This window comes from Tiliqua scincoides, chromosome 3 (genome assembly GCF_035046505.1).
Source record: "Tiliqua scincoides isolate rTilSci1 chromosome 3, rTilSci1.hap2, whole genome shotgun sequence".
In the NCBI taxonomy this organism is placed as follows: Eukaryota; Metazoa; Chordata; class Lepidosauria; order Squamata; family Scincidae; genus Tiliqua; species Tiliqua scincoides.
In genome coordinates this window covers 85,201,664-85,213,423 of record NC_089823.1, presented here as the reverse complement: position 1 = coordinate 85,213,423, position 11,760 = coordinate 85,201,664, and the positions used below count along the sequence as shown (strand labels likewise).

General features: G+C 40.6%; 1 protein-coding gene across 1 annotated transcript in view; it reads right to left on the bottom strand.

Annotated features, from left to right (window-relative positions):
- Positions 1–249: 249 nt before the first annotated feature.
- Positions 250–11,760, bottom strand: part of PRKX (protein kinase cAMP-dependent X-linked catalytic subunit) — a 66,155-nt gene continuing 54,644 nt past the window's right edge. Inside the window, exons 5-9 of the mRNA XM_066619889.1 lie at positions 9,642–9,737; positions 6,821–6,878; positions 1,939–2,016; positions 1,387–1,536; positions 250–661 (exon numbers count right to left, since the gene is read on the bottom strand). Coding sequence (XP_066475986.1) covers positions 1,411–1,536; positions 1,939–2,016; positions 6,821–6,878; positions 9,642–9,737 — 358 coding nt within the window. The 3' untranslated portion in view covers positions 250–661; positions 1,387–1,410. The remainder of the gene's footprint in view (positions 662–1,386; positions 1,537–1,938; positions 2,017–6,820; positions 6,879–9,641; positions 9,738–11,760) is intronic.

Genomic DNA, 11,760 nt, shown 5'->3' with positions numbered 1-11,760 from the left:
AAGAAAACATGAGGTGGTCTAAAGGAAGAAAACAAAAATAAGACCCTTTATCTTTCAGCTTTCAAGTATTATGGCTGCAACTGGAAATTTTACAATTTCGTCAAAAAGTACGTGTATAGTTTTTTTACAAAGAATTATAAAATGTATAGAAGATGCTGAAAAACCTATTTATCCTTTTAAGATTTTTTACTTCTAGAGAGCATCTTGAAAAACATTTTAGAATAAAAACCATAGACTCTGTAAAGTACAAAAATTTACATTTCTGCACAGTTTCTGTGCTTTAGTTGTACTGATTCCCATTATATACATATATAGTAATTTGTGCTTTAAATGACTGTCTTAGTATAAACTTATAAAGTTAGTCAATGAGATAACTATGCAAAAAAGATTTGGGCATAGCAAGAACTAAAATAAATTTTAAAAACTCTAATATCTTCCAATGTCTACACCTTAGGATAGGCGCTTCAGTATTTTAGTTTACTGAACTAATGCCAAATCTGTACAACTAAACATGAGTATCGCCTCCTCCCAAAATTTTAAAATTATTTAAGAACTGTGCATAAAATAGCAACATTCTTTCATTTCAAAAATTCTTCATTAATATTTTCAGTTCTTCTTTGAAGGTCTCCCATTATCATATCCATCAATCTTCTTCCAGTTTCTAGCAAATAAAAAGTTCAATTTATTACCAAACGAATGTAGTAGATATTTGCATCCCTTCAAGTTTTAATTGCTAAGATCAAACAATACATAGACTGCTGTGCACTGTAGCTACATCTAATGACACCACTCAAATGGGCCCCCCTCTTTTTTCACGGAAGCCGAAATCTACGCAAGACAATATTTATATGTGCTTACATTCCCTGCATTCAGCCCAAAAAAGGTTTTTAAAATTTCCTTTAATAGTAAAATTAAAATATGAGGGCAATTCTATAAAGTGCCATAGTAAGATACTTGGATGTGCTATTTGTTAGATAAGGGCCACGGGGGCTGGATCCAGGGTTCAGGTGGACCCATCCACCCAGTGACCGGCCTTTCTGTTCCACCCGGGTGACATGCAGAGTCCTCCTTGTTGGGGGGATAGGGACGCTCTGGGCAGTCATATCTGCCCGGATATCCTATTGCGTGGCCTTCTGGGTTGCTGGGCAGCACATGCGATTACCCAGAGTGTCCCTGTCCCCTGACTGAAAAGGACTTCACGTGGTGCAAAGGCAGAATGGTCAGTTGCGATCTGGACGGGGACCACATTCCCAGTGCACAGCGGTTGCTAGATCATGTTTGTACTTTAGTAGAACAGCAACAAAAATGTTGGTATCAAGTTCATCATGGATGCTTTAACAACATTATAGAAAAAATTAGTGGTCACAGGAGATTAATATCCAATACCTTAACAAATGTTGTGTCTCACACTTAGAAGTTTTTGAAAATTTCTAAATCTTTAGGAGGTACCGGAGGTGTTTTGTTCCAGTCATCTTCAGGATAAGCTTCAAAATTAGATGTATCACCATCATTAGATACTTTTGGTACTATAGGAGGCTAAGAAGAAGAAAGAAAAAATAACCTTTAATAAAGTTAATCCTCTGCCAATTAATGATGATCCTAAATATTTTTGCTTTTTCCTATAATGAGCATAATATTCAGACTACCTGGGTTTGACCTTAGATGTCTAAACGGTGTAAGATTGATCAGTCTTGTTAAATCCATATTTATATTATAGTGTATGACAACAATTTGATGTGAAAATTCTTGACCTCAAGTGTATGAAACTGAACTATCTTACTGTACAATCTTTACTACGCCCTGTAGTTCTAAACAGAACAACAAATCTCATGGAATGCATAAAATTATGTCACTTTCTGATAATGAAATATTTCATTTCAAATTAAATAATATATTTAGTGATATGTTCCAGGTGTTCATTTGTTTGTGTGAAATTACCTTTAACTTTCTTTGTGGTACAGCATCCCAGTCTATAGACCTGAACCATCGGTGCCTTTTCACATCATCTGCTCCATTCTTTTGAGGGGGGAAAAATATACATATTAGTTTATTTACATGCCAGGAAGTATCAAAATGTATTTCTAAAGATAAAAAATATAGATTTTTTTAAATCTATAAAATGATGATCCAATTGATATTTTCCCGACTAGAACACTACTTTAGAAATGGCAAAGGGCTGCATATGCTGAGCAAGGTCTATTTTTTCCCCTCTCACATTAAGCTGTAAACTCTTAGCAATGTATCACAATATGCTTTTGAAACTCCCCTCAAATTTAAAAATGGCCCTTAGGCTGGTTGCAGCTTTTTATATATCTAAAGTCCTCCTGGGTGCACAGAGCTGGTGCCAGGTTGGTTAACACAAGAACTAAGCTGCTTTATAGTTATGTTCTTAATAGATTGCTCTGGTATAATAGTATTGACTATTAGTGTATATAATGCTTGCTCAGTTTTGTATTTTGATAAAGCAAACCATAAAAAGGTCTTGTACTGGCACTCTCCAACTTATATAAGGATCCTATGTAAGCATGCCTGTTCCATTTGAGCTTTATGCAAGTCAGAACCAGGCTGCACAAGAGGAACCACCCACTCCTGCTCTGTAAAGTTCACCACTTGCTTTACTCTATAAAACTGAAATCATCCCAAGTTTCCGCTTTCATTTAAAGAACCTGCACAAAGGCAAGATCACAAAAAGCACCTCTTGAGCACAGAGCTCCTCTTGCACAGCCCAGAATTAAATACACTCAAAATTATATAAGTCAAGGCTTATGCAAGTTAGGAAGTGCCTGTATAGACCTTCAGGCCATGATGAGCAGCAGAATAAAGGATTCCAAGGAGAATGCTTGTAGGAGATCCTGCCACTGTTCCCAAATATAAGCTGCCGAGTGCTTCCTCAGCAGCCTCCAAGAGTGAGGCTTAAGGATTTAAGAGTCAGACTTTAGATGCTAACATCTATTTAATCTATTTATTTATTTATTTTATTGGATTTGTATTCCGCCTTTTTCCCCCGAAGGGCACCCAACATCTATACAACTGTGCTGACATCTATCATGACAAGGTTAACCCATTTCTGCCTAGCCCACAGGTATACACATTTGATCCCTGTTGCGTATATGCAATGTTGGGCAGAAATGGCTTAAAAATACATAGATGCATACACATCAATAATAATAATAATAACTTTATTTTTACCCTGCCTTTCTCCCCGAAGGGACTCAAGGCGGCTTACAACAGGTTAAAACAGATTAAAAACATAATTTAAAACAGATAAAAGCATATTAACACATATCATAAAAACAGCAGTCAGATAGAAAGTAGTCAAGTAAAAAGAGCATAGAGCAGCAAATTATAAAAGAATCAGGCCTGTAAAAAAATATTAAAAGATGTTGAAAAGATGTTTAAAAGGCTGAGAACTCAGAAGGCTTGTTTAAACAGAAGGGTCTTCAGGCCTCGCCGAAAAGTCTCAAGAGAGGGAGCCATTCTTAAGTCAAGGGGAAGGGAATTCCATAGCTTTGGTGCCACTACTGAGAAAGCCCTATTTCTTGCCGCCGCCCCACATACCTCCCTAGGCGGCGGCACTTGTAAAAAGGCCTTCTCTGATGACCTAAGAGGACGAGCCGGATTGTATGGAAGTAGGCGATCTCTAAGATACCCTGGCCCAGAGCAGTATAGGGCTTTAAAGGTCAAAACCAGCACCTTGAATTGGGCCCGGAAACGAATGGGCAGCCAATGCAGCCGCTGGAGAAGCGGATTGACAGAGTCAAACCGCCTACCTCCAGTAACCACACGGGCCGCCACAATCTGCACTAATTGCAGTTTCTGAACCGTCTTCAAGGGCAGCCCCACGCAGAGCGTGTTACAATAATCTAACCTCGATGTCACTGTGGCATGGATCACCATGGCCAGGTCTGCACAATCCAAGTACGGCTGCAGCTGGCGCACCAGCCGAACCTGAGCGACGGCCGTCCCCAGCCACAGCCACCATCTGCGAATCCAGGAGCAGCTGCGAGTACAGGTGGAGCCCCAAGCTGCGGACCTGCTCCTTCAGGGGGAGTGCAACCCCATTCAGCGCAAGCCGATAGTTCAGCACCTGCATCGAGGATTTCCGAACCAGGAGAGCCTCTGTCTTATCCGGATTTAATTTCAGCTTGTTAGCCGCCATCCAGATCCTCACTGCCTCCAGACAGCGCTCCAGGCCCTCAACCGCCAGTCTGGAGGAAAGGAGAGATAGAGCTGGGTGTCATCGGCATATTGATGGCACCCCACTCCAAACCTCCGGATGACCTCTCCCAGTGGTTTCATGTAGATGTTAAATAGCATGGGGGACAGAATTGAACCCTGTGGCACCCCGCACCTCAAGGGCCAGGGTGTCGAACAGGCATCCCCCAGCACCACCATCTGGGACCAATCCTTCAAGCAGGAGCGGAACTACCGCAAAACAGTGCCTCCAACTCCCAGCTCGGCCAATCGGCCCAGAACGATACCATGGTCGATGGTATCGAAAGCTGCTGAGAGGTCCAGCAGGACCAACAGGGGCACACTCCCCCTGTCCAGTCCCCAGCGTAGGTCATCCACCAAGGCGACCAAGGCAATTTCTGTCCCAAAGCCCGGCCTGAAACCAGATTGAAAAGGATTCAGATAATCCGCTTCATCCAAGACCCTCTGGAGTTGAGACGCCACCACCCACTCAATTACCCTGCCCAGAAATGGGATGTTGGAGACTGGCCGGTAGTTGTCTAACACAACTGGAATCCAGGGAGGGCTTCTTCAGGAGGGGGCGAACCACCACCTGTTTCAAAGCACATGGCAACGTCCCCTCCATCAAGGAAGAGTTAACCACCCTCCCTGTCCACTCAGCCAGTCCACCCCGGGCAGCTCTTATCAGCCAAGCTGGGCAAGGGTCAAGCAGGCAGGCAGATGGCCTCACACGCCAAAGGAGTCTGCCCACATCCTCAAGCTGTACAAGCTGAAAAGAATCCCACAACACTGGACAAGAAGTTGCCAAGGGGACGTCAGACATTGACAATGTGGCATCCAAGTTGTGATGAATACGATTGATTTTATCTGCAAAATGTTGTGCAAACACGTCACAGTGGCTGACCATGTGTTCCTCCTGGTCTACTGGAGGGGCCTGATGGAGGAGGCCCCGCACCGCACGAACAGCTCTGCCAGACGGTTGTCAGCAGACGCAGTGGTAGCAGAGAGATCTCTTCGCTGCTACCACTGCCACGGAATAGGCTTAAATCCCGGATGATGCAGGTTTTATTATTCACCGACCTGGCATTCAAAAGCAGCAGCTTCAGATTCAGGGACTCACTGCCAAGACCACCAGGCATCCGAGAATTGGGGGAAGGACCAGAAGGAGAGATGGTCTGCCTACGATGAACTCTCCTTCTCCTGTAATGGCCTGTCCAACCCCCACCACCATATCTCCCCTAGCCCATCACTCTCTTGATAGTGGCACCCCTCCCTTCCCCTAAGCTCCCTCCTAAAAAGCAACACATGTGGCAAGACCCACCTTCTGAGACTGGCCTGCACAGAGAGAAATGTTAAGGTTAAAGGTGTTTTTTTTTTTTTTTTTTTTTTGGTATAAATTATGAAAGGATTGGTGTAGGATCCCAGTCTTGTCCCAATGCGAGCAGGTTGCAAGAAAACACATCAAATACAGCAGAGTACTTTCAGCAGTTGTACTGAGCAAGGGATATCACATTCAGAGTAGTCATTCAACAGTCCAAGAGTCAGCACGGAGAGCAGTCAGTTCCAGTATAACAAATCCAAATCAGTTCCAATAATACACAGTCAAAGGTTCAGTCCATAAGTCAGTAATATCATATACATACAGTATCCAGCCTCTTCAGTATCTGGCAGCAGTCTAACAGTTACTCCATCAACTCCCCTACTGCTGCACTTGAGGCTCCATCAGACTAACCTTATATAGTCAGCTCAGCCAATCAGTACTGGCTTGGTCACACCCAGGGTGTGCCTGTCCCAGGTGCTTGTTGATTCTGCTGAATCATCTCTCTGCACCTGCTCCCTGAACCAACATGTAAGCTGTGGTTCTGCTTCACTCAGAACTCAAGCTGACAAGAAACACCCAGCAGGACTGCTTATGAAAAAGATAAAAACAAGGCAAGCCTAGCACTGGGTGTTCCACAGGCCAATCCTCTGCTGGAAAAAGACTGTGCTGCCCTAAGAATTTATGTTGTTCCTCTCTCCCCTGCCTTTAAACAGAAGGGGAGGAATAATCCAACTGCTGTTTCAGTCCACCAACCAGGAAAGGAACTTCGATCTTCTGGGCACGATCCCCGTGCTAAGAGCCACGGGCCAGAAGCATTTTATAATGCTACTATTATAAAAGTATTAATGTGTGGCTGATCTAGTATTTGAAAACTGGGGTCAAGAAAGGTTGTGAAGTAAAACTTTAAATTACTGCTTCTTCTTTTTTGGAGGGGGAAATATGTTTAAAACATAATTCTGTAATTCCAGATTAAGTATTTTCTGAAATACCAGCCACCTGATACTGCAACAGGCCCCATATTATCTTGAACACACCTAACTCATTTCACTATTATATACAAATCGGATAAATTGCATTGCTAGATGCTCTTCAGAAACAAATGTAATTTATTCTGTGTTCAAATAAAAACCTCATAGCATTCACATAAAGGTATACAACAGATGAAAAAATGTTTGACAACCCAAATATACTACTGCATGGTCTTGAGAAAAGCATTTCCTGGAATTGAAGCCAAACATCACATTCTTAGAACATGTTTTAGCGGTTTTCCGATGTTCAAATGGTCTTCAATATTTAAAAACTTACCTTCATGTTCCCTAGCCGTCTTGTTCTGTCTACCACAAGAAGTTTCTTAATAAGGTCCCTGGACAAGAAGAAAAAGAAAAAAAAACTTTGCATTTCAAAGCTACCTTTTATGTAGTCATCAACATTTGACAGGATTGATAAGATAACAGGGGCACAGTACCAATGCCTAAAAGATTTCAATGGATTGAGCGAGGGGAAGGGAGGGATGAGCAATTGATCCACCATTCAAAAACACCGGGCATCTTTGCCATGGCAAACACAGAATGAGGGGAGGCACTGCTGTGACATACACAGAGGGCCATTCTTACTCACGGGCTTGGTAGAGGCAGATTTGAATATTCATGGATGCTGAGCCTGCAGCTGGAGGGTCTCAGAGGACCTCCCAGACATGACCAGAAGTTGCTTCCAGTTGTGTCCAGGTGCTCTGAGGTACGGGGAGGTCCATATATACCCTCTGTGAGTCCAGTGCACGTACCACAGTACTGACCCAGCTGGCCTGGGGCAGTACCAGCAAGCAGGGTTACAGAAAGTATAAGAGACCCTGCCAAAGCTTTATTCAATCCAGTAGGAAAGCTTCCACTACCATGGTCAGAAATGCTCAAAGATGCTCAGCTTCCTAGGCTCAGGAGCTTCCCTGAGTGATATCCTACGGGCTTGCTTATGGACTGCACAATTCTCTTGTCTTAAAAACAAACCTTTGACAACTTTTGCACAGCTTGATTAGAGTTGTGATTAGTGTCCAGGATCTGGACCCGAACACCTTCCATTTTTGTACAATGTATGTGACTGTTTGCATGAAAGGTTCCTCCTCACGGAGCATGCAAATTTTAACATGAAAACCCAAGACTTTCAAAAGTTTGGCAAAGTAGTTGAAATAAAATAATTTAAAAGTCTTAATGAGCATGCTGAATTTGAACCATCTGCATTAAAATGCCAGATGTATGTGAATAGGGTCTCTGCCCTGAACTTGCCACCAAGATATCCTTCACACTTACTTGGGAACAGTGTAGCAGCCACTCCCCCTAGGTAAGTAACCTCTTCTTACATTGCTATGGGGCAAATGGATAAAAAGATCCACTACTTATACCATTCTTTCCCATCCCATAAGATGTAATGATCCCTCTAGTCTGGCAGGTGATTCAAATAGGAAAGATTCAAGCAATGTGTGCTGCCCAAGTGGCTTCTATATACACATAATCCAGAAAAAGAATGAGAAGAGTCACAGGAAAGTAAATCCTTCATGACTCTTGGGTAACTCTGAATGAGACCCAGATATACAGTCAACTCTACTTGGGAAGTCCAGAATCCCAGTTCCAAAAAAGCAAACAGCTGTCATTCTTAAGCCTACTTTCTTTCTTTCTTTCTTTCCTTCCTTTTTTTTTTTTTTTTTTAAACTGATGTAGTTTCAGGGCTATTATTTCAGGAAATCCTTATGGCAACAATTAAAGCAGATGAAGAAAAGGTGTGCTGCTGAGACAGAATCCTAAACAGATGTTCTGTTTACCCAAGAGAGGATTACAACTCAAGATGTGGCATGTACATTGAAACAAAGCAAATTAATTGCTTAAAATTTAGCTATTTACAATATAATTAATTAATTTTTCCTTCTCCCAGTGCTTATCCTAATAAACATTTCTAGAAAGAAATACAAATGCATGCTGAGTGAGGATTTACATCAATGTCCCAGATATTTCTTATCCTTTAGATTACAAAAAATCTTCCTTATGTATTTTATCAGTAAAAACCTCACAAAATTAAGTCATCACAATTAACCAAAATCATTATGTAACAAACTTAAGCAGATAGTGGAAGATGGAAGATGAAAATCTAAAATTGTGCCGAGTTTTAAATATGTTGCAGAAATGAAACTCCTTGGTATGTAGTCTTCACAAAACAATTCAAAGCAGACCTAACCTCAAATTAGAATTCACAAGTAGTAGATGCTCTTCATGCTGTATAATTTTGTATTAGATGTTTCCATCTTCCTTTGTTTTTCAGCTTGAAGAAACTTTCCTAACCAGAACAATCATGAACTTTAACGAAAGGTCCCATGTGATTATTCTTCTGATTCAGATTATGCCAAAAGAGAATTGTTTCATAAAACTACTATGTTCAAAGCATTTCTTTGCCTCTTGATCCTTTCCCTCATTCCCTCCTTCTCCTCTGATGCATCAAGCCTAGCATACAACCCCCTTCATTCTCCAGACTAAGGTAACTTGATCATGATGTCACTGTCCCCCCCCAATAAGTCAATGCGGCCAAAAGAAGCAAGATCACTATAAAGCTGAAATAAAACTGAAGACTCACAAAGTTCTAACTAGACTGTATAGAGAAAGAGGACCAGTCATGCACACTATCATACTCAATCCTCTGGATATTTTTGATCAACTGAAATTTTACTCAACTACATCAGCCTGAGCAATGCAACTGGTTCTTCAGACAGAGGAAGAACTGGACTCCAACTTGAGATAGGTAAAACCTCTTAACCATAGGTCCCCTCTAAACTATCTGCCTGCTTCCCACATACAGCCCAAATGGGTAGCACATTGCTTATCTGACACAGATGCTTGTATATCTCTCCAATGACTCTCTAAAAAGGAAAAATACTTCTCCCACCAGAATCTACAGAGATGCTTTAAAATTCAGAGTTTACTGAACTACTCTATAGTGCCCTACTTTATACTGAACTACTTTATAGTTCAGTGCTTCCTGAACCACCGAACTGCTTCTGAAATCCACCTTCCTGCATTTGATTGTATAAATTAAAGGTGAAGTACAACTCAAGAGAATACACACCAGCGATTAAGGTCCATTCACTTACTTTACATACAAATCCAAATGTCTGGGGAAATCGATTTTGCCAGCAAGAATTTTCTGATATATCCCAAATGGGTTGTCATCAAAGAATGGAGGAAATCTATTTAGGAAGGAACAAGTCATAAGTTTAGAAAGAAGGTCTACAAAATGTAAACATATTATAATGACAATCTTGACAAACGTACACAAGCATCTTTTCCTACATACACAATTATTTTTTACATACAATTGTACAATACCTTCTAAAGTCAAGGTTCAAAGTCAAGAACAAAGGACAAAGCAACTTAATACTAATCCTTCCCTACAATCCATGGGAAATCAATTTTCCTAGACAAACAGATGCAATTTGTGAAACCAATATATAACATCCAGGTTCTGAGTATTTAAACATATTCCTATAAATTATATCTGTCTGCTGGCCATTCACCAAGCCAGCTCCTGTACTGTATATGTTCTGGCTTCAATATTTTATCTTTAAAAAAACAAAACCAAACCAACCAACCGTGCAGCAAGCATCAGTTACCCTGTGGCTGCAGAAGCAAGGGTATGACAACTTGGTTAATACACCCACTCACACTGAGTTTGCTGTGCTGTCAGTTTGCCTATCAAGAATTGCTGCTGTAAAGGATTCTGAAATTTCATGTGGGGCCACATTTAAATTTTTTAGAAGACAGAAGATATCTGGCACTTGGGAGCTGAACACTCACAGAGCTTACTTGTATGGCCCTTTAAAAAATTACTGGGTAGCTTAAGAATCAATTGGAGAGTGACTTTCAAGCTCCTGAAAACAGACTGGAGTTTTAACAGAACTCTTTATACTTCAGGCCTAAATATTTGTTCCAGGATAGTTTCATGGCACAGGACATTCTGCTACTATAATTTTTGAAACACGTCATCAAAGTCTTTCCTAGTATAGCAAGCCTTGTGATTAGGTTATTTTTCTTATTCAGGACACTCATCTCCCAGTCATCATTAGACAGTATCCAAATCTGACATATTTCTCTAAAAAGTAGTAAATAGTTCATGTGAGGAACATTTCTATTTTGATACATGAACAGAGAAAAGATGGCAAGGGGGGCAGAGTTTGCAACCATATGAAAGAATTCTGTTTGTCTGCACCACATTTGCAAGATTGCATAATCCAATTTTCCAATGCTATATCAACGTTCCATAGCATGCGTACTGCTAGAATGCACCTCTAGTACTTCCTTTTCTGTTTGCAACTGATTTCAATGGAAGAGCCAGTCAAGTTTCAGATGCCTTTATTTCAGCATTTTTTATCCAAAAAAACACTAAGTTTAAGGCACTCCCCTTCAAGGTAACAAATTCCAAATCCCAGAGACATCAAACTAGTGTACTGACAAGGAAGCAGTATATGCCACCTATTATCCTTAGCATTCAAAAAACGTGGTTAGCATGGGGAATTGTTCTTGTTCAGGGATAACTTGTTCTCCACTGATTGTGGCATATGAGTGTTGTGTTTTTTTTTGTCCTATGTTGAAAATTCTTGCTGCAACCTTAAACCTAAGGTTTAAGAATAAAACTGAAATCCTCCAAATTTTAACAAGTCTGTCCTATCTGCCATTCCTTGAAGTGACTTTTGTCTTACAAGTTTGGTATCAAGCAAGCCTAGCTAGAATTTAGAATGATGTTTTGAAGAGACCTGTAGTATGTGTACTGCAGCAGTTAGACACGTGAAGCAAAGCAGAAACTGAATTCTCTTTAATGGGAGCTTCTGTTAAACAAGCATTTTGTATTCATTAAACATAATTCATGTTAAGATATAGCTCTAACCTCTTGTTTTTAAAAGAAACAATATGCTTTTGATGTGGGTTATTTCAGGCCAACTTTTCATGTGTGCTTTATAAGAACCACACCACTTAGGAAACTACTTCTGTCTTTAAATAATATAAGTATGTTTCTCTACCTGATTTTTTAATAACAGTTTCATGTGATCCTTCTTTGGAAATTGATAATATCAAGTCACATGTAAAAGTGGTTTCACAGGACAGGCAAAGCCAATAAAACAGAACTAAGATCACAGTCTGATGTGTTCAGGTCTTCAATTTTAGACTGAGAATTAAAGCTTAAGTTTCTATTAGAAACAGATTTAATATTATTCA